Genomic DNA, 22,882 nt, shown 5'->3' with positions numbered 1-22,882 from the left:
AAGTGATAGCAGAGCTGTACGTTTTAATTTGTTTCCAAAACCCCGCAGTCAGGACATGCTATATTGTATTTAGATAGAAGCTAGCGAGCTAACTCCCTGCTAACTTCTAACTCCGTTAAATGTCATAAATTCCGTTTTCATGGATGCCTGGATGTTAAACTCAATTGTTACACCTGGTAGAGCAGAACGCTGATCATTTTATTAAAGATGAAAGACTTTAGACAGTTTTTCAACTCTCAGTAATCCCATAGTGATCGTTTGATATATGGACCTGCAGCGGAGTTTAGACCCAGTGACGTCAGACTGAACAACCGGATAAGCATAAGTATCCACAAAGAACAGGCTTAATTTTGACCGTAACATGTGAATATAATTGAAGCAAAAGTAGAAAATGAAATGAGTAAGAACACACATGCTTAAAATTGAAACAAATTCTGCCCAGCAACATGACATACCGGCGGCGGGAAGGGGGCGCTATCTTTCGCGCCACTGAGACAAAGGAGACAAAGATGGAGGTTACGTCGCCTAGTATGTTGTCAGACCTTACAGTAAGTATCATTTACCAGTTTATCTTAATGTACTGAAAATATGCCGGGTTTCTGGAAGAATGTGAATTTATATAAAATATAGGAGTTATGTAGGAGTTTAGAGTTTAAGTTAATTACTGCTTAACTATACCTAGCTAACCTTAATGTAACAGTCTTGCTAACATATCCTACTCTTAATTTTATTATTAGTTCTTGGATTTCGTGCCATACTCCATTAGAGTTAATGTGTTTTGGTAGTATTTTTATGTATTACTTTATTCATGTATTTATCTATTTACTTTATTTATGTATTAGAGTATTCAGAAATTGCTCTTAGAACCAGTGTGGTAGTTGGCTAGCGGCTCCGACAGGCATTATGTTGTCTATGAGCAACGCCAGAGTCAGCACCTAACCGTAGCAGTGTTGAGTAAAATGACAATATTGTCCTTAGCTCTGAATATAGCAAATGTAGTTATCACCGCGACCATTCGTTTACTAGCAGAGAATAGGAATAAAGACTGAGTAACTTTAACATGAAATATACCTCATATTGACAGAGATGATTATTTTTTCAAGCAGTTAAAGCAGTTTTTGCATCTAGTATGATTAACTAAAGTATGTGCACATTCTTTTTTAAGGCTTATTGCTGGAAACATGCTCTGATATAGTTTCTTTTTTATGCAGAACTTCTGAGGAAGTAATAGTCAGTGTTATTTAAAAAACCAAACAACAGCAACTTGACCATGCAAATTATCTTACTTATTTAGCCATGTGTTTCATTTTTTCAGCACACATATGACAACTTAGAATCTGTCAAAGTCCTTGTAACCACTTTTATAGATGAGAAAGAAATTTGTAAAAAAAAAAATTCTTATTGTCAGCAGTGCCACAGACATCAGACATCACTATTAGTCAGGATCAGATTTATTCACCAAGTAGCAACTAGAAGATAAAATCAATTTATTTATTATTCAGAATTTCTTTTAGTCATTGCGTTATAATCACGTAGTTAAGAAACCGCCTTCTTCTGCTGCAGCTTTTTGAGTAAACTCGTGCTTTTATGCTCTGTGGAAATTTGCTGTCATGACTTTGAAGATTATTGCAGAGAGGTAAAGTGTCTGGTGTTGCCTTTACACAGTCTACCATTACCACAGAAGAACAAAGTCAACCCCCGAAGTCACTCAGGAAAGCCCCACAGATTCTTAAGGAGTATGAAACCTGTCGGTGCCATCGAGGAGGCTCCTTGTGAAGACTTGCATTGGGGATTTGGTGGAGAGGTGTGGTTAGTAAGTATAGCACTTTACTGTACTTTGTTAAAATTTTGCAATGAATGTTTTCCTTTAAAAATGTTGAAGTGCACAGAAGTAAAAAAGTTTACCTTTGTTTTCCAGTTACCCTCTTAGTGCAGAGAAGCTAACTGTAGCAAAAAGCATCCTCACCACTTTTCCACCCTTAAGTGGCAGGACAGGGGGAAGGATTTGTAAGTAAATTTAGCATTTTAATAATGTAAATTCCACTACATACTGTAAATTGCACTTGTTCCCACTTACTGTGTATCGTTTAACCTTTATCTAATTATTTATTAGAGCTTTTTTTCTCAGTTAAAATTGCTCAGCTGTTACCCATATACCTCTGTCCTTTCTTCCTCAGGAGCATTATTATGATCCAGTCTCTCATTGTGGATTCCTAGAGACTAAACTGCGCAACCTTAGACGGAATCTCGACCAGGGGCAGAGACATTATAAGAAGCGAAAAGTGACAGATGACTGTGGTGAAGACAAGAAGCTCAGGCGAGAGGATGGGAATACCAGCAGCACAGATGAGTGGGTCACCCAAGTTATTGCGGCCCTCAGCTGAGAACCTTCCAATTATCATGTCAGGCATGGAGGAAACATACACCAGTCTCAGAGCCTGGAATATTCTGAGAGTACCCACGGTTTTTGGACATGCCAAGTCTGGTAAGTTGCTTGGTTCTCTGGTAATGGTTTATGTACTCCTTCTCCACTCAGTTGTGTTTTGCATACAAAGTATGTAACAGGAGTCGATACATTGGAGGTATGTTTATGAGCTCCTAGTGAATATTTTGAAAGTTTTATAACTTCAGAGTTTGATCATTACTCCCTGCGCACTGATTACAATGAGCATCACTTTTCACATGGTCCAAAATCTTAGTCGTACCACCAAATGACTATCTAATAGTAGGGACATCAAATGACAATGCAGAAAGTGCTGCTCGTGGAAGTGAAAACCCTACAAAAAATCACCTAAATCTGTATGAAACTCTGCTTTCAGCAGCACTATTTTCAACAAAAAAGCTCTACAGGACAAACCGCAGACAGACAACATAAGAAATTGTCTGCTAGAAAGTTGAACATCAGCTAAAAAGTCCTAATTTTTTCTCAGGGTCTGATGGGACCCAAATCATAGCTAAAATTAAGGAATAATGGACTTGTATTCAAATACCACTCCAAGTAAATTGTTGTTTGACTGTGTAGGTAAGCTTGATGTGGAATGGGTAACAGAAATGTGATACTGTAAAGTTTGATTTTAGCCATACAGCTACCAAATGGACAGAATGTACTTTTGATTTAATGTATTTAATGCTTCATTTTAAACTTAAACACTTCTTTTATTTCCGTAGGCTGGACTTGGAGTTTGGCAATCTTACAGGAGGAAAGGTGGACCTCTTTTTGCGAAAATGGGAAGCCAGTATCATTCCGAAGCTCAAATCAGTAGCTGCCCTGGAAACAAGAACCCCCCCCCGCCATGTGTTAACACACCTACTCCCACCAGTTGGTGCCAGTCGTTGCAGCCTTTTTTGCACTGGTATGTATTCAGTAAAGTTCTCACGGTATTTACCTGAGGAAAGCATTTGTCTACACCTCACTGAATACTATCTTTATCTTCCCCATCTCCAAGCCTGGAACAAGTATTGCATCGCTTTGCAGTGATCCTGAAGCATCATCCACAACACACCAACCCCAGCTGATATGCATCGGTGATCTAAAGAGGGCAACCAGGCAGTACATCATTGTTGCTAAGAATGACAGAGTAACCATTTCTCTGAATGATGGCCTGACGTGTGCTGTGGATAAGCTTTTCAAACTGTACTGGGTATGTAACTTGTCCTATCCAGCACCACTTGGCTCCGTCTTCACCTTCTATGACCTGCCGCTGTCCACCCAAAGGAAAACCAAAGTACTGGAGCTGATTGCACAGATTAAAGGATGCAAGTAAAATGTTCACCTGTCCAAAATGTAGAGAGTCTCTGTTCACAGAGGTGAGAAACCTCATTTGGCATCTTTGTCAAATACACTGCTTATCAGGACTGACCATTTTTATGCCTATGCAGTGGAAAGGTCAGACAATATGAACTGATTGGCTGAAATTTTTGATTTTCGTATTTAAACCCAAGGTACAAAATTGTATAACCTGGATGCTATATTCGCCAAAATGTATGTTTTTCTGTTTGCATGCAACTGCACATTTGTTAAATGTTGACAATTTGTTGAAGATGACAATTGTTACCTTTAAAAATTTTAATTCATGTATTGTCTGGATTATATCAGAACATTATATATATATATATTGAAAAAATTGAAAAATTGAAAAAAGGGCAATCATATATATGATTGCCCTTTTTTCAAATTTTTTTGACATTTTAATGATCTAGAGAGATAGAAAGCTAGTCAGATATGAATTTTGTTTGATTTTGTAAAGTAAAAATTGTGATATAGCTTTGGCTAAAATTGAATTTAAAACATTTTAATTGAAAAGATTCTGACAGCTGTTGTTCATTCATTTTGTAATGATTTATAATATGCCAAATAAAAAAATGGAATTCAATAAATGTATAATATATACCCATCTTTTTTCTCCTTTTTTAAAAAAAATTGAAATGTACACATTTTAACACATCTTTGTGTCAAAATAACACATCTTTGTGTTTACATTTTTTAACACAGAAGATGTGTTAAAGGAGCAGACACATTACAGTTTTTCTCGATTGCTAAAACACATTTCTTGAAACTACGCCTCATATCCTCACAACAGTAAACACAAATCCATAACATCTCACTCAATTTCCCAAACATCCTATTTCCAGGTCAAAATGAAGCTCTACACCCAAAACTATTCACTCCTGCTGAAAAACCAAACTTTGCCCTCAGACATCAAACACAAGCCCTCAAAAACACACACACTACAACAGAGTTTTGCACACTGGTACAATTAATTCAAAACAATAGTTCCAAAACAAATAGGTTGCTTATGGTTCTCCCCTTCAAAACCCTTGTCACATGATAAACACAAAAGACGCAACCAATGTATGTACAGTGGCACATTGTCATTCATGTACTATACAGTACAACACACACCAGACACATTATCCCACCTCAGCATCTTGTCTTTGGTCTGGGTCAGGCCAGAGAATCTCATCCACATCACAGGCTATATTGGCCCCAGCCAGGCAGCGGGGGTAAAATCCTCTTGCATGCCTGATCCACCCCTGGCATGCATCTACTGATATGTCTAGGCAGGCCTCTTCCATGGCCTGAAGGAGGTGAACACGGACATAAGGTTCTCGGTCATACACTTTCCACCGCCATGCCGAAAATAACTCCTCTATCGGGTTTAGAAAGGGAGAGTATGCAGGCAGAAAGATATTAGAAAACCTTGGGTAAACCAGTCACGAACCAGAGCAGCGCGATGGAAGCTGACGTTATCCCACACAACAACGTAGTGAGGCTGCTCTGGCTGTGCAGGTTCCCTGTAGTCCAGCTGGAACATATGTTGTCTTAAACCATCAAGAAAAGCAAGGAGAAGCATAGTGTTATAGGGTCCTAGTACGGCATGGCGGTGGAGTACCCCTCGTTGGCTGATGGCTGCGCACATAGTGACATTCCCTCCACGCTGACCAGGGACATTTACAATAGCCCGATGGCCAATTATGTTCCTCCCCCTTTTCCTTCTTTTGGTCAGGTTAAAACCTGCCTCATCCACAAAGATTATTTCATGGGGAACAGGCCGTCCTTCAATCTCAAAGATTCTCTGCAAAACACATAACACAGTAGAGTCAATCGGTACCCTGAACCACAGTTCAAGAGTGCTGAAATGGCAGCATAAACTGCCATGCTGTGATGGTACACAATACTTTATACAGTATCAAAACTCATACCTGAACATATTCCACACGTTGGTTTTTCACTCTGTCAGAGTTTCGTTCGAAAGGGACTCGGTATGCCTGTTTCATCCGGAATTGATACTTTCGGAGGATGCGGTCAATTGTGGAGAGGCTGATGGCATTTATGCCTCGAAAAAGATGATCATCCTCAATCACTCTCCTTTGAATCTCTTGCAGGCGGATTACATTATTTGCAATTACCATGTTTACAAGTTCCCTCTCTTGCTCCTCCGACAAAAGCCTTAACCTGCCTCCACCAGGTGGTCGTCTCTGTGTCCTACAAAAATAGAAGCACTCATTACTGTAACTGTCACACATTCATTTTACAGGCAAATAATGGAAACATACTGAAACTCAAGACACATAAGTTCAGTAACTTAAACGTTACTGTACAAAGCAGTCTTACTGCAAGTACACCTACCTGTTTTCCTCCCTGAAGGTTCTGATGATGGAGGCAACAGTGAAGCGACTCAAATTTGGTTGTACTCGTTGCCCAGCCTCCCTCATAGTCATCCCATGGACAAGGACATGGTCAACTAAAGTGGCTCGAATTTCATCCGAGACTGACTGTCTTCTTGCCCTTGCTCTTCCCCTTCCTTGTCGCCGTCGTTCTCCACCTCCACCTCCTTCACCACGTCCTCCTCCTCCTCCACCTCTCCCTCCTCCTCCACCACCTTCCTGTTGTCCTAGACCACCTCCTCCTCCTCTTCCACCACGTCCTCCTCTTTCACCACACCCTCCTCTTTCACCATGTCCTCTTCCTCCACCACGTCCTCCTCCTTCACCACGTCCTCCTCCTCCTCCTCCACCTCTCCCTCCTCCTCCACCACCTTCCTGTTGTCCTAGACCACCTCCTCCTCCTCTTCCACCACGTCCTCCTCTTTCACCACACCCTCCTCTTTCACCATGTCCTCTTCCTCCACCACGTCCTCCTCCTTCACCACGTCCTCCTCCTTCACCACGTCCTCTTTCTCCACCACGTCCTCTTCCTTTGCATCTCTTTGGATCCATTGTTTCAATCCTGAATGAGCTGACTTTGGCCCTTTTATCTATCCATCGTAGGTTCTGATTGGTGTGTGCTAAATTTTGACTCCTAGTGTTTCCACCTGGTTAATTGTGTGCTAATTGAGCTCAAGCTATGCTGACTTAAGTTAACATTATTGCATGCTAGTGCTTTCTAAATGGCTACATGGTGTAAGCACTGTAAAATGTAGGGATTTGTGTGTAGAGTTTTGCAGTAACAGTTCACCAAATTTGAGTCATGTGTCAAAGCAGGGAATAGTGTTTATAGTTCAGGGAAATGGGTGAGCTTTTTGAACAATAGCGTTACGGTTTTGAAATTTTAGTTTAGAGGCCTGGTTATAGTGTTTAAGCAATCGAGAAAAACTGTAATTGTGTTAAAACTGACACATCATGTGTTGTCCCTAATCTGATGCAGCACATGTGTTAAAATTTAACACATGATGTGTCAATTTTAACACATCCCTTCTAAGAGTGCAGGAGAACTCTCCCCAGCATTAACTGCCCTTTTACTGTGCCACCTAAACCCTGGTGAAGGCAAAACAGCTTGTTCTTTAGAGTCTACATGAAGATTACAGTATATATCTTCAGTGCAGATAGATATATAGGTACATAGGTGTACATGTCACCCAGAAACCCACAACAGATGCTTCCTCGACTCTCTGTCTGTGGGTTCATTGTTGGAGTTTGATGTTTGGTCTCAGCAGCAGCTGCTGGAAAGGACAGAAAATATTATTTTATCCTGAAAGTTCATAAAATCTATTCACCAAAGTTCATTATCCTAAAGATCAACTAAAATATGACCTATCCTCACGTTTTAAAGTTTCACTCATCTTACCAGTAACGTTGAGTCGACATCTTCCAACACTAAAGCCATAATCAGTGTTGACCTCACACAGGTACAGACCCGAGTCATCAGTCCTGAGTCTGGACAGCTGCAGTCTGATTCGTCCTTCTCTGAGGGCGTCTTTGTCACTCTGGACTCGTCCTGAAAACTTTGCATCCTGAGACTCTGACACCTCAACACCTTCATGGACATGATGCAGGACTGAGACTTTATCACTGATGAAGAGTTCACAGAGGATGTTGAGAGTTTTGGTGGATCTGTCAGGTTTGGTGGTGAACGTCCACTCCAGTGTGATGTTGTGGTTCTCCTCTGCCTGATAGCAGGTCTGTGTCACATTGACTACAAATGATCCTGTTGAGGAGACAGAGAGGGAAAGAGAGGAGCAGACACACTGAGAACTGGAACAAATCTGTTGTTGAGCTTTATTTGGAGTTCATAAAGTGAAGCTGTAAACGAACCAGAGACACATGAGGTGAGGATGATGAGCAGCAGGATCCTGCAGGTCATCTTCTCCCTGTGAGAGGAGACAGAGGTGATGAGTCATCAACACATCAGGTCAAAGGTCAGTCAGTACAGCTAGAAGAAGGAAAATCTACAGTCTGACTTGATTCACTCATCACAACATCAGATCCTGTTTGTGATCCCCACCCACAACTACATGAACTAAAACCACTACAAGGGAAGCAACCAGAAGAAAAGCCTGCACTTTGATTTACTCTGAAAATATTTTAGATTTTTTAAATTTTCCGACAAATTGAAATGTTTTTAATTTGACACAAGGTGGCGCCATGTGTCAAATGACAAGGAAATTATGAATACTTAAACATTTTTTTACTGAACTTCTCCTACAAACAGGAACATTTGTTAATGTTCATGTAAAGAGCATCAATCCAGGGAAAAGTGAAGTCTGTAATTTGGTTCTTTTTTAAAATTTCACTCTCATATAATTTTCACGTCTCTGCAGCTGAGAAACTAAATACTTTTGAGTAAATGTAAATCTTCAGAAGAAGCAACATTTCAAATGAAGCAGCGTCTCTGACAGATCACTGACAGTAAAACAGAATGAACAGACTGAAAAAGTGCCATTAACTGCTGTCCTTACCAAAAAGGTGACCTCATGCCTGACATACATGCTGAAGATGTAACACAATTTTTACATTATTTATCACAAAGTCTAAATTTTTATATTCTAAAATTTACAATTGTCTCCCTGTCTGTTTGTTCGTAGTCCAGTGTCCACTGGTATCATTTTCAAATGTTGTGTGATGGCAGAAACCAAGAACAGCTCAGCTGATTTAATTTTGGTGAAAATCAGGTCAAGGTCACCTCAAATATGTAAATCAATAAAACTTTATATTACCCATAATTTTTCAAGAAACTTTAAAACTTTGTTTATGACTGACATTTTACTCTAAACTTTAAAACTTTGTTTTAAAGTTTAGAGTAAAATGTCAGTCATAAATATTTCACCTTCTGGGTATTTAAACTGAGCTATTTCTTATATTTTGTAAACTTTGTAACATATTGTGTTACTTAATTTAGTTCATTCTGTTACTGTTTGTATTTCATAACAGCTGTGTAAGGCAGGCACGAATGGACCCAAAATGCAGAATTCAAAGAGCCTAAAACTAAACCACAAAAGTAGCTTTTTTTTTTGCTACAATTAAAGATTACAAAATAAAACTGGGAAACACCAGAAACTAAACAGACTGGAAGAACACACAGAAGTGAGGGAGATGCAGACATTACAGTTTTTTCTGATTGCTTAAGCACATTTTTTGTAACTATTGGCTAATTTTGCAAAACTCTTCACACAAATAAGAAAACCTGTCACCCAATAATCAAAACATTGTAGTTCTCTTGCAAAAGCAAACACAGCTAGATTAACTCTTCACACCTTCGTAAAAATGGTGTTTCCGTATCAAACAGTACACACAAGCCATCATCTACTAAGCACACAATGCGCCAACTGCACACTGATGGTATGAATACAAAACACATCTGGCTTTTGCTTTCTCTGTGCACAAGGTAGGCTATGTCAGTTTGAGCTCATACTTCTGTCATAGATCCATAAGCATAGAGGGATCCAAACTTCAAGTACTGGTGTTTATTCACACACATCAAAACAAACACAAGTGTTTATTTCCAAGTATAGGATTATTTGCAATCGCCATAATGACTATATGGGTTACTTGGTCTGCAGTGAACATGCTTCCTCTGCCCCAGCATCTGGTCATCTAGCAATTCTGTAAAGTAACAATTTCAGTATTTTTACATCAATGGTATTGGTGTGTTTCTCATTGGCATATGGCAGTGCTACAAATCTTTGTGCGAAGTGACTGTACTAACCGATTCTCATTTCAAAATGTCCTTATGATGCTTGCTACAGTGTAGCGGCTCGAGTTAGGCTGGACCCGTTGGCCAGCTACCCTCAGGGTCATTCCACGGTTGATTACATGGTCCACTATTGTAGCTCTGATGTCATCAGCAATTCTATTTCTTACTCTTCCTACCCTTCCTCTCCCCCCTCCTCATCTTCCTCTCCCCCCTCCTCGTCTTCCTCTTGCTCCTCCTTGTCCTTGTCATCCTCTTCATCCTACTTCTTCACCTCCACGTCCTCTTCCTCGGCTTCCTCTACTTCTCACTCTTTCTGCTCCCTCCATTGTACTCCGCACACACAGCTTACCTGTATTATAGTGCTTAGGCTGATTGCAAAGTGAACTAATTATCTAAAAAAGTTTTCACATGTGAAAGTGTGCCAGACAGTTGGCAAATTAGTGTTACAGTTTTTGCTCGTTGCTTGAACACTATAAACCCATGCTTAGACTAAAGTAACACAACTTGAAGCTTTTGTTACCATACCCCAAACACATGTACCCATACCTTAAACAAAAGTGCTGCTTTGCACTCTGGTTGCAATTATGCAACACACTTACTCCTTTATGCAACACACATGGTCCTGCATACTACACTCTATTTCATACATAAGACACTTCGTTCAAAAATGAAATCTCAGGGTGCCATTTGGAAAACACATGTATCCAAAATACAAAACACATCGTGTAATTGCAACCACTCAAATATACACCTGAAGGTACTTACTTGCAAAACTGAACACCAATTAGCCAGCCACAAAAAGCCCTCAGTTTAGCCAATTCAAGAACTTTGCAAGCATGGATGGAGGGAGAGCAAGAGGAAGAGGAGGAGGAGGTCAAAGAGGCCATGCACGGACCCATATTTCTGATGATATAAGAGCAACTTTGGTGGACCATGTCATCAACCACGGCCTGACTATGAGGGAAGCTGGGCAGAGAGTCCACCCACATCTAAGCCGCTTCACAGTGGCATCTGTAATAAGAAAATTCCGACTAGAAAACAGGTCTGTCTTCATCTCACTGCCTTCTACTCTACTCAGATGGTTTTCATAGTACTGTTCTACAGTTACCATATCAAGTGTACAGGGTATTGCAGGGTGCTAATGCTCCTTTTGCAGCCAAAGTGGTAGTTTCTGTGAAACATACCATGATTACTTATATTGAAGTACAGTGTTGTACAGTGGATGATACAGTATATACAGTGAAGTACTGTAAGAAAAATAAGCAAACCGATGACAATATGTGGTTGTATTTCTCTAGAATGACTCGAAGACCTTCTGGGGGAGGACGCCAACGCCTGTTCACACAACGGCAGGAACTTGCTGTTGTGGACCTAGTGAGGGCAGACAATGCCATCCGTCTCCACCAGCTACGACGGAAAATACTTGCAGACAGGCGAGTGTTCAGCAACATAGACCATGTGAGCATCACCACCATCAGACGCATCTTGGGTAAACACAGCATCACCATGAAGCAGCTCTACAGAGTCCCATTCGAGAGGAACAGTGACAGGGTCAAAGGACTTCGAGCTGAATATGTACGGGTACGTGTAACTGTCCCTTACATTTACAATAGAGTATTGGTGAAGTCCAGTAGCAGCTGAATATGTACCATATCAGTACCACATGGATCTATTCTGAGAGCTACACAGGTACCTGTGTGATGGGGTGAGGGTGCTGTATGTGTAGCACTGTAGTACAGTGATATGTTCCCCTTTTTTTCAGAGAATCTTGGCCATGGATGGAGCTGCACAGCCTCATGAATACATTTTCATTGATGAAGCTGGATTCGACCTGAGCAAAACAAGACGACGGGGTCGTAATGTAATTGGCCAAAGGGCAATTGTGCACGTCCCAGGGCAGCGCGGGGGAAACATCACATTATGTGCCGCCATATGCCTTCGAAGGCTTCTGCACCATCATGCAATACTAGGTCCATACAATAGCCAACACATACTCACATTTCTAGATGCTCTCCATGATATAGTTGTACAGAACAGACCAGATCAGCCCAGGTTTGTGGTGATATGGGATAATGTCAGTTTCCATCGGGCTGCTCTGGTCCAGGCCTGGTTCTCCAACCAAAGTCAACTTGAAGTGGTATGCTTGCCCCCTTACTCACCATTTTTAAACCCTATAGAGGAATTTTTTTCGGCTTGGAGATGGCGTGTATATGACCGCCAACTACATGCCTGCATGCCTCTTCTGCAGGCAATGGAACAGGCCTGCGGCGACATTCAGGTGACAGCAATCCATGGATGGTTTTGACATGGAAGAGGATATTTTCCCCGGTGCCCAGCGGGAGAAGACATTGCTTGCGATGTTGATGAGGTCCTGTGGCCAGACCCCAACAGACGGCGGGATCCATGAGCCCACGTATGCACAATTGTCATGATTTTTTGTTTACAGTATAGTGTTTTTTCTATTACTGTATTATGGGGGTTTTTTTGTTTTGGTTTTTTTTGCTTTATCTGAATTCATGGTACTGCAATGTACAATATTGATTAGGTCTATTTGCTTTTTTGGTTGTTTGCAAATGTGTCTCCTGAAAATATGCCTTCTGAATGAACAATGGAAATCAAAGACTGCAGTGCTTTATATAAAGTAGACTAGTGTGTTCCTCCTGCTCTGTAAGTGTTTGCATATGATGCAAGTATGTGTCATTTTGTCAACAGAGTTACATTTTGACAAAGGAATGTTAGGTTTTGATAGCAGAGTTTAGGTTTTGAGAGTAGAGTTTCAATTTGGTGCAGATGTGAATGGTATATTTCCCAGTGTTGTGTCATGTTTACTTGTGTTTAGGGTTTTGGCACAATGAGCAAAGTTTTGCAAAATGTGTTCAGGCAACGGGCAAAAACTGTAATGATAGCCATACATGTGTATACTTTTGCTAGGAGTGTGTTGGAAATTTGGTAATTGAGTGTTGTGCAGTGAATTGTGCCTACAGTTTTGCAAAGTGTGTGTTACAAAATTGCAAACTGAGTGCAAAGCAGTTTTTGTGCTTTTAGTTTTGCAAACTCAGTGAGTGGTTTTGCTATAAGTCTGAATAGAGATTGTGCTACAGGAATCACAGTTAGTGTTTAAGCATTCAGAAAAAACTGTAAATACACCCAAGAGCAAACGAGGGAACAGACCTCAGGTGGGAACGCAGCAGAGAAGGATCTAATTAATGAGACGAGCAAACAAAACACAACATGCTGCACACGAGACAAGTGACTATCAAAGTAAAACAGGAAGTACACAAAACGCACACAGAGACGCAGATTGACTAAATACAGAGAACAGAGGGAATGAGAGAAACACAGACCTGAAAAGGAAATAGGCGAAAAAACAACATGACCGAAGATACGGACTAATTAACACGGAGACAAGACTGAGGTCAAAGACAGGTCCTACCACAGGAAACTAGAAACAAGAGGACAGGCAAAGAGAAGAGAAAACTTGAGGCTAGATAAAACAAAAGGGACATCAGGAGACAAACAGATCAAAACTATAATAAAATTCCTCAGGCATTAATAAAGTATTGTGATTATAAAAACAGCAGTAATATGGATGAACCTGCTTTTATCAAAGATGTTTTTAACAAACGTGACATAAAAATAAAGAAGACATAAATCAAGGGCGTAGATTTGGCATGGAAGGAAGGGACATGTCCCCACCAATATTCAGCGATTATTGAATTGTCCCCACCAATAATTTGATCTCTTCGAGTAAAGAAAAACAAACCCGACAGAAAGAGAAAAAAAAAACATGTCAGCGTCTCATTCAACCAGCGGTGCAGAAAGAGTTAAATTACGTTCTCTACTGGAGTCCTACTCATGTGACAAATATGGCCAATGTGATTGGCTGTGCCTTTCAGGGAGCTCTGTTTAGTTTTAGCAGCGGCAAGCCTGCGCTGCGAGGAGGAGAGGAGGACGGCAACAAAGAGGAAGAATCTGGATATAACAAAGTGTTTTTCAAAGAAACCTGTTAGTCACTTAAAGCCAAGTTCACTCATAAAATGTGTCCGTCATAATAACGTTACAGGCTATGCTAGGCTTTGGCCCACATCAGTCTAAAATTGTATGTAACCATGAATAACGTGTTTTGGAAACTAACTGCACAACAGGCAGCACTATTAGTTCTCTCAGTCTCAGAGCAGCATTTCTAATCTTGATTGAAACTGTCAGAGAAAACGGCAGCCTCGAGCAAGCCAGGATATTAGTTTACAGAGGCTGTTACTGACATATTCATAGGGTTAATTTTTGAGACAAAATATCATGAGGTAGTCATGATTGTGCAAATATTCCACCTTGTAGTGCAGTTTGCACAAATTGTTGTAAAAATGCAGTCAAGATCTGCACAAACTGACAGAAACACTGAAGCAGCGACACATTTTATTCTTATTGTCATGTACGTCCTATTTGTCAGGTGACAGAAGAACCAACACAAAGCTCAGAGAGTAATGGTGACACAAGAATCACAGGTGAAGTTGGATGATGACTTGGTGGTTCATGACTGTATTTGAAGCACATGTGTGACTGCATGTATGTGGAATGGCTCACTGTTATTCATCAGGTGACAGAGGCAGCTCTGCCATGTTGTAGCTCGGACAGAGGTGAAGAGGCGAGGTCACAGGTGACTGACTGATGATTTGGTGCTATAGATTAACTAGTATTTATTATCATCATCCCAGTATCCTCGGCTGAGGCTAAAAGAAGCTTCAGTGCTCTCACAAGACTAAAAACATGGCTAAGGTTAACAATGACTCAAATGAGATTAAACAATGCTGCTCTTTGCCATGTCCACCAGGAGAGACTGGACAGTATAGATGTAAAAACCAAATGTAAAATGTAAGATGTAAAACAAATATGCCAGCAGTTTATCTCAGTTAACGAGAGGAGAAGGCATGTGTGTGGCCCCTTCACAGAGTGGACATTGAGTTGTTGTGTGGGGCATGTAGTCCATGTCTGTTGCTGTAACAGTAGTTCATGTTTAGAATAAAACATCCCAGCTCACTAACTTGATCGGGGCAATAGTGCCTAAAATGTTGCATAATTTTGCCGAGAGATCTTTTACTTTGTGGTCATCTTAGATGGACAAAAACCACCAGGTCATTCAGTGTTCCCTTAGTGCTAATGCATATAAGAGATGTTGGTGCACTATAACTGAAGTAATGTTAAGTCCTTAAAGTCATATTCTTTTATTATCATGACTGTATTTGAAGCTATTTTTATTTTTGTATGATACCTGATTTATATGGAATATGGCTGAAGTAAACTAAAGCCTAAAATACTTAGTCAGTCATTTGTTTAATGGTAATTTAACAAATTTAACAAAACTATGTATTTTAAGTTTAAATGGTTTAAAATATGGTTTATAATAGCATATGCAGGGAAGTATATTTCTCCTTTTTTATCAAGAAACAAAGACAAAAAGGAAAAAAAAAGAAACAGGGCAGGGTTCGGTGGTTGAATCATCCGTCCCCACCAATGCCAAAACCAAATCTACGCCCTCGACATAAATAAAGCAGCAGGAAGTAGAAATAGAGTCAAATATATGACAAAGCACATACATGCTGCTGTTGTCTCCTCTTCTTTAGTTGGTGGTTTGTTTTCTTCAGCCAGCTGTTTCATCAGGTCTCTCTCTCTCTCCTTTGACGTGACATCAGCATTTTTGTTTTGTTTTAATAATAAAATAGTTTGGAAGAGTTGATCATTCACGATCAGCTCAGCAGACAAAACCAGTTCAAAGCTGCTTATACAAAGAGAGAAGGATGATTATTGCTTCAGTCCTGTTGCATCACAGCAGATTTTGAAACCTCCTGTAGAACAGTATTTGTTTTAATAACAGATCGTTTTTGTTAAAGAATGAAAAGTCAGTAAAGTTTAATCTGTAAATCATTTTAAAGGAACAAATTATAACTTTGTCAAAGTCATCACAAAGTGAAATGCAAAGTGTTGCAGAGGTGTAAAACATGCCGTCACTGTTTTTGTTCTGTGGTTTGCACTGAAACAGCTTCTGCCATGTTGTTCTGGCTGTAAACGTCTCTGTAATGGGAGTGTTTCTGTGTGAGAGACTGTAACAGGATATTACTGAACTGTGAAAGTCTTCTGGAGCAGTTTGGGCTAAATGGTCTCTGCATCAGCCAGACTGTGAACTCCACATTTATACTTCACGATATTAACTGTACAGTTTTGAGATTACATAACAGCTCAGCTGTTAAACACATCTTGAAAGAGGAAGAAATGCATGAAACGTTAAACCCACTGACAGGTCTGCGTCGTATCTGACGTTTGTGTCCACACTATGAGGAAAGCAGCCCCACCAAACACCATCCTAACGAGAATGAACCAACAACAGTAAGTATTTCATCTTTATCTCTGTGTCCTTCCTGATGCTCTGTGTTTGTAAGCAAACTCAAACTATCTTTGGCACATTTACTCAGACTGAGTTCAAAAAGAAGAAGAGTTTAAGTTTTACTGTCAGGAGAAACTTTGTGTCAGTGTCTCTGTTGGTAATTATGACAATCTGAGAAAACTGCTTCATCTAAAAAGTTCAAGTGGGGAAAAATCTGACTTTTTCAATCAAAACTTTTTTTTCTTTTTGAATTAAAATATTATCATAGGACAGGACTCAGGGGGGAGTTCAGAGAGTGATCTCAACCGCTTTCACAGCCGGTCTCAAACTTCGTGTGTGTACAACTGTTTCTTATTTCAATTGTTTGTATAGACAGCTATATATATTCTAAATATCATGTTACTTTGGACCTCTGACCTCTTCTTCAAGGTCAAATTTTCATAATGTCGCTTTTATCTTTGAAACTATATTGAAAATTGTGCTGCTTTAATTTCATTATCTTTTCCTTGATTATTTTCTGAACATTCACATGAAACAAATCTTGTTTTTCCCTCTAGAGAATAAAAAACCTCTGTAACTACAAAACTGTTTCAAAAATTCGTTTAAATCTAATTTAACAGATTTTCCTTCTTCTAGCTGTACTGACTGACCTTTGACCTCATGTGTTGATGACTCTTCACCTCTGTTTCCTCTCACAGGGAGAAGATGATCTGCAGGATCCTGCTGCTCATCATCCTCACCTCATGTGTCTCTGGTTAGTTTACAGCTTCACTTTATGAACTCCAAATAAAGCTCAACAACAGATTTGTTCCAGTTCTCAGTGTGTCTGCTCCTCTCTTTCCCTCTCTGTCTCCTCAACAGGATCATTTGTAGTCAATGTGACACAGACCTGCTATCAGGCAGAGGAGAACCACAACATCACACTGGAGTGGACGTTCACCACCAAACCTGACAGATCCACCAAAACTCTCAACATCCTCTGTGAACTCTTCATCAGTGATGAAGTCTCGGTCCTGTATCATGTTCATGAAGGTGTTGAGGTGTCAGAGTCTCAGGATGCAAAGTTTTCAGGACGAGTCCAGAGTGACAAAGACGCCCTCAGAGAAGGACGAATCAGACTTCAGCTGTCCAGACTCAGGACTGATGACTCGGGTCTGTACCTGTGTGAGGTCAACACTGATTATGGCTTCAGTGTTGGAAGATGTCGACTCAACGTCACTGGTGAGATGATTAAATAGAAAAATAATAGTAATGTTTTGTACATCTGTATCACTGCTGTAGTGACTGAGCTGTTGAACAACAGATTGTATGAAGCTTTAACTGTATGATTCATTTATAACTGTAATATTTAATATTATGAAAGTCCAGATGGCTGACATTTTCATTCTGGTCTTTAACAGCTGCTGATCAGGTCCAACCTCAGAGATCAACTTTGAGTGGAGAAGTAAAGAGTTGCGGAAAAACCATGCTGAGCACTATACAGGGTCTAACAGCGCTAACAGCTCCTCTGTCTGCCATGCTGGCTGCTTTCATTTGGTTTATTGTAGGAAGGAAATAAAAGAGCAAAATCAAAAAACCACAAGTTACCCTCAACCTAAAGACTACACGACTCTCTTCCTTTGACTAATGGCGGAAAATAAGTTGTAGAATAAAATGTTAAATTTCCTGGTGCTGAATTTAAGTTAATGCAGCTGAAATAATCTGCAATCTTATAAATAACATTTCTATTGTAATAATTGTTCATAAAAAAGTTTCTTAAATCACTTTGGATAATTTCCACATAGTGATAAAATGTTTCCCCACACAGGGTGGTGTAGTGTTTGGGTCAGCTGGACCTGTAGGACACACATGTTTGTCATACTTTGCGAACACATCACATCACAGGACTTTCTTCCACATGACTTCCTCAGACGTGATCTCAAACCATTTTTACATCTCTGCTCCTCGGCTCACTTCCTCCATTCAGGCTGTTTTTCTTTTCATTTCCTCACAAAGACACAGATAAATATAAAGAAGCATGTGAATCATTCAGAGTTACTCTTGTAGACTCACAGAATACAAACTCAGAGCTGGAAATGATCAGAATATTTTTACTTCATGTTCAGATGTTGAAAAGCTCAGCTCAGCAACTTGAACTCATGAAAAAATTTAAAACATGTCAGTATAAATTTGAAGTGATATAAATGTGATCTGAGGTTTTCAACAGTTACCTACAAACACCTACATTATACATCAGTAACAGAGAAAAAGAGCAGCATGTTGTGAGCAGTGATGCCTGAAAGGAACAAGGAAAAAATGTTTTCATGTCTATTGAAGTTCCAATAAATACTGTAATTTTCTCCATTTGGTGAAGCTGTTGCTGCTGTGGTCATCCTCTCCCATAATACATATGAAACTGTGGATGTTTTATCTTTATTCAGGAACATCCCCCAGCCTCCATTTTTTATTTCGTTGACCTCAGAATCTCCACCGATGATTTGTGTCCTGCAGGCAGCAGGTCTCAGAGTTGTGTCATCATGTAGTTCAAAGTTCAGCCTGGATTTAAAACAAAAATAAAAGTGAAGCATCAGGAACAAACGTGAGATTCATCCAGTTCAAGAACTCTGCTGTAGAAATCTACACTTTGGATCAGACTGTAGCTGAGAGGAGCTTCAATAAAACCAATACTGGACATCTTTATTTGCTGATAGTTGTTCATGATCAGAAATGTGTGAGTGTAAGTTCTCTAACAAAGGTTTCAGTATTATCACAATTAATTATTGTGGCAATAAGCAGATTAAACATGTGACCCTGGTGTCTCCAGACAGCTGAGTCAACAACAACAGCTGGTTAAAAACATTATGACAGGTAACGTTAGTTATTGTTGCGAAACATGGCAGCACTTCTTTATCAGTTTTGAAAATCACTTCCAGTTCATTTCTTTGTAAGAGAACTGAACCTTTTATTTGTATTTTATATTTTTACTGACTCATCTATGTCCTAGTCTACTCATCTGAGATGTAAAACAGTGGCATGAATGTTTCTGTTGTATTTTAGCATCTTATATGAGCTCTGTCGTCACATCTGTTTTCCACCGGTTATCTGACCTCAGAACAGATTTAAATAAGTTAAATACAGGAAATAAATAGAACAGGTACAAACAGTGTATATATCACAGTAATATACTGACTTATGAGTGTTATAGAGGAGGAGCATCACAGCAGCAACAGCTTCACCAAATGTACAAAGTAACATTCAAAGAATCTCACAGAAATGCTGCAGTTTGAACATCAACACTCAGCTACAGTTAGAGCTTATATGAGCCTGTCTGTCCAGATGGTGGCGCTGTAAGCTCACTTTTCCTGCTCTGTCTTACAGACATAATCTTATATTCTGATCAGAAACAAAAGAACAGAAAAGATGAGCAGCTTTGAGTCATGATCAGTAAAAGGAGGAAACACAAGAGTCGATTCATCTGGAATCAAACATTTTCAAACAAGTCTGGAAAAATGACAAGAAATGTTTCTTTGTTTGTGAATACATTTCTGTATTTACTCCGTGAAAATCTCTCCTCTGTCTGTGAGCTCTGCAGGGAACACTGTGAGTCAGTAACACAACTAACAACACAAATACAACCAGAACACAATGTTCTATGTTTCTGGAGCTGGACCAAGCACAGAGCATTACTTAAAATGGAGAGCAGCTCAGAGTCAAATAGATATTGCTGTAGTTCCCTTCTGTTCTTACGTGTTTACACTGCTTTGTTCCCTATTCTCACTTTGAGCAATAGTGAACATCTCACAGATGTTTCTGTTTAGTTCAGGATTATCTGTAAGCTGGAGATGTGTTATTTTTTCTTTGTCATCTTGTAAGATTTGTTTTTACTTGGCTCCACTGTATATGTCGACACATTATATCACAGTTGTAAAGGAAAAAATAAAATATTGGACTGTCAACCTGTCAGGCTCAGGAGGGACTCGGAGTCAGACCGTCACTAAAGTTCGTGATTTATTTACACACACAGACACCAGGTGCGACTATATACAGGTGAGGGGGCACAGGAAGAGGGTCTCCGGGGAACACAGGCACGGGAAGAAGAGGGCTAGGTACAAAATCCACTGAAGCTCAGGTAGCTCGGACTCCGGCTTTAGCTCACCAACGGCGGTCCTCAGGCTGGCGAGAATTCTGGCACAGAGAGGAAAGGCAGGTAAGTAGTGGCACGACAGAAACTCGAAAAACGGCTCAGATAGGTGATGACACTGACGAGTGTTACACAATAATCCAGCGAGGAAGCACTCTCAGCAGCCGCCTTAAGAAGTGGGTGAGATGATTGCTTGCAGGTGTCCGAGCCAGGGGCTGGAGCCGTCACGACTCCGCCCCGGTAGAGCGCAGTGCGCGGGAGGGGAGAGAGAGAGATGCAGCACAACAAAAACACTTGTAGCCATACAGAGTCAGCCGAGAAGGCACAGGGTCATGACACAACCTTCTGTACAATGTATTTCTGTCTCTACTCGTCACCCTCACAGTTTCTGTATTTTATTTCTTTTTTCTTTTCTTTTTCTTTTTTTGAGCAGTATAGAATCAGGATACAGTACTTACCTCTGAACCACTGTGCCACTTAACACCGGGTCCATAGATGGTGATGATCCGGCACCATTTCAAGCCATTTATCAGAATGAATCACCTCTTCCAACTTCACCTCTTTAGCTATTAAAAGCTTCCACTGGAAAAAGATCAAACACCTGCTGATCAAACTGATCCTCTGAGTCACATCAAACCTGCTGTAGAGCAGAGAACAAGAAAACAGACATCATGCAAAGGTAACCACCATGTCGACTTAAATCTTTATTAAAGTGCAGCCTGAAACTGTTCCTGTGTGATAGAGAGATTCAGGAGTCCTCACAGTATTCACTCTGAAGTCATGTTGAGCTGCATTTAACAAATCTACTTTGTTTCAACACGTTTTTGCTTCATTAAATGCAGAAGCCCAAGCACAGAAAACCAGAAGTAGTTTTTGAGAGATCCCCGTGTTTTCAGTTTTGATTTGTTTTTTTGGAAGACATTTCCAAAAATGAGTGAAGAGAGGTGAAGGAAGTCTGTGTTCATAACTGTGCTTGGGATTTTTTTTCAAGTGTTCATGTTGTTTGAAAATACTAAAATCTCCATTTGTCACTACAGGCCTGTATACAGTCAGTGTTGGTAAATTTGATGAGCTGGATATTTAAATAGTTCAGAAAGAGATGCAGCCCTGTGGATTTGGGAGGAACTGTGACTTTAGTGAAGTCAAAAGTCCAACGACACAATAATATTCCCCCAAATAATTGTTCACAAGAATACCTAATGATATGTTGTGGTAGTTCCAGATGTTTATAGAAGTCACTTTTTTCATGGTGAGCATCAGTTTACCTAATAATGAGTCCATGATCACTGGTGAAGACAATGACTCGTGATTTAAGGAAAGAAACGTGAGAAATAACTGAAAATGATTCTGACTCCAGATATCCTGACAGCTGCACCTGATCACACCTGTTTGCTTTAACATCACTGATCAAGTTCAACGATCAGGACATCAGATAATGTTCCTGAGCTCACTGAGCAGTCCATCACTGAGTGTGATTAATGGTGATTTGTTGAAATAAGTCAGAATAAATCAAACGGTTCACCTCAGCTTCATGTCCTCGGTTTCATTTCTGAGAATTTAAAGTTCAAAGTTTAGTTAAACACAAATTCTGCTCTTTAAACAGCTTCTAGATCCAATAAAACCTTTAATAGTTTGAATCGATTCAAATACCCTTTAAAACTGAATGACTGATGGAGACTGAATCTGGTACAAACTAAACTACAGCTCATCAATATCGGATTTTTGCAAATTTCCTTTTTCAAGTCATAATCAATAAAAACAATCTGATTTGAAATCTATTTTTTGTTTCTCAGGTGATCAGAAACAGTTTAGCTGCTGTGGCTGCAAACATTTGTCTGTGCAGAAAACACAAACACGACAATAACAAAAGAGAAGTTATAGAAGATATTTTGGGATGTTGGGGTTACAGGTCTGAATAAAGTCTTCTGTCAGAAAGATGGCAGCAGTCCAGGAACAGTACATGAACTTATTGCTTTACAATATACGTGTGACTATGATTATGGTCATAGATAACTAGAAACACAATCATAATAACAGTATTTACTTGACACAAATAATATCTCAAAATATCCACAAGGGGTCACTGTCAACCAACAATTTACTTCATAGCGCATCACAAAGTTTGCTAATAGTAAAAACAATAGAAACGTCGTTTAACTTAAGTCCTAATATAGATGGATGTAATTAGTGCTAAATAATCTTACCAACATAGCTTCAAAGTACTGAGACATAAAATCAACTCAGTCCTATGAAACTGTTCCTTTGGGGAAATCCACTAGGACTGGCCGCTGATGCAAAATGATTCTTTTCCCTAGACATCCTGAGGCCAAGTCAGAGCAGGGAAATCTGAACAAAGTGGGAACACTGGACTTTGTTGTGCTGGTTACCTGATCACTCACAACATTTAAACTTGAAACCACAGAGTGGTGTTTCCATCAGCTGCAGGACAGAGTCATGGACAACAAGGATGCAG

General features: G+C 39.9%; 3 protein-coding genes and 1 pseudogene across 4 annotated transcripts; 2 read left to right on the top strand and 2 right to left on the bottom strand.

The window, feature by feature from the left end:
- The first annotated feature begins 446 nt into the window (after positions 1-446).
- LOC146579450 (uncharacterized) lies at positions 447-2,954 on the top strand (annotated as a pseudogene).
- Positions 2,955-4,321: 1,367 nt separating this feature from the next.
- On the bottom strand, positions 4,322-6,340 carry LOC146579449 (uncharacterized). The gene is made up of 3 exons (XM_085269336.1): positions 6,131-6,340; positions 5,704-5,986; positions 4,322-5,576 (listed from the first exon to the last, which is right to left on the bottom strand). The coding sequence occupies exons 1-3, from the start codon at positions 6,220-6,222 to the stop codon at positions 5,160-5,162; spliced, it is 792 nt and encodes a 263-aa protein (XP_085125462.1). The 5' UTR covers positions 6,223-6,340; the 3' UTR covers positions 4,322-5,159.
- Positions 6,341-6,608: 268 nt separating this feature from the next.
- LOC146579448 (programmed cell death 1 ligand 1-like) lies at positions 6,609-15,670 on the bottom strand. Of its 2 annotated transcripts, none has more exons than XM_085269361.1 (4): positions 15,505-15,670; positions 8,035-8,090; positions 7,568-7,927; positions 6,609-7,442 (listed from the first exon to the last, which is right to left on the bottom strand). In XM_085269361.1, coding segments are annotated over exons 1-4 (570 nt in total). In that variant the 5' UTR covers positions 15,507-15,670; the 3' UTR covers positions 6,609-7,290. The 2 variants fall into 2 exon arrangements, with proteins under 2 accessions (XP_085125487.1, XP_085125488.1); XM_085269362.1 differs by having other exon boundaries at positions 6,609-7,439.
- Positions 15,671-16,045: 375 nt separating this feature from the next.
- On the top strand, positions 16,046-17,882 carry LOC146579447 (uncharacterized). Its single transcript, XM_085269351.1, has 4 exons — positions 16,046-16,291; positions 16,988-17,043; positions 17,151-17,510; positions 17,690-17,882. Exons 1-4 carry the CDS (start codon positions 16,239-16,241, stop codon positions 17,845-17,847), a joined length of 627 nt encoding a protein of 208 aa, XP_085125477.1. The 5' UTR covers positions 16,046-16,238; the 3' UTR covers positions 17,848-17,882.
- Positions 17,883-22,882: the final 5,000 nt, after the last annotated feature.

This window comes from Mchenga conophoros, linkage group LG3, assembly GCF_057382185.1.
Source record: "Mchenga conophoros isolate Kocher_MC1m ecotype Shallow Benthic linkage group LG3, M_conophoros_male_GT1.1, whole genome shotgun sequence".
Lineage (NCBI taxonomy): Eukaryota > Metazoa > Chordata > Actinopteri > Cichliformes > Cichlidae > Mchenga > Mchenga conophoros.
The sequence above is the reverse complement of the archived record's forward strand: the minus strand, read 5'-3'. Positions and strand labels throughout refer to the sequence as shown.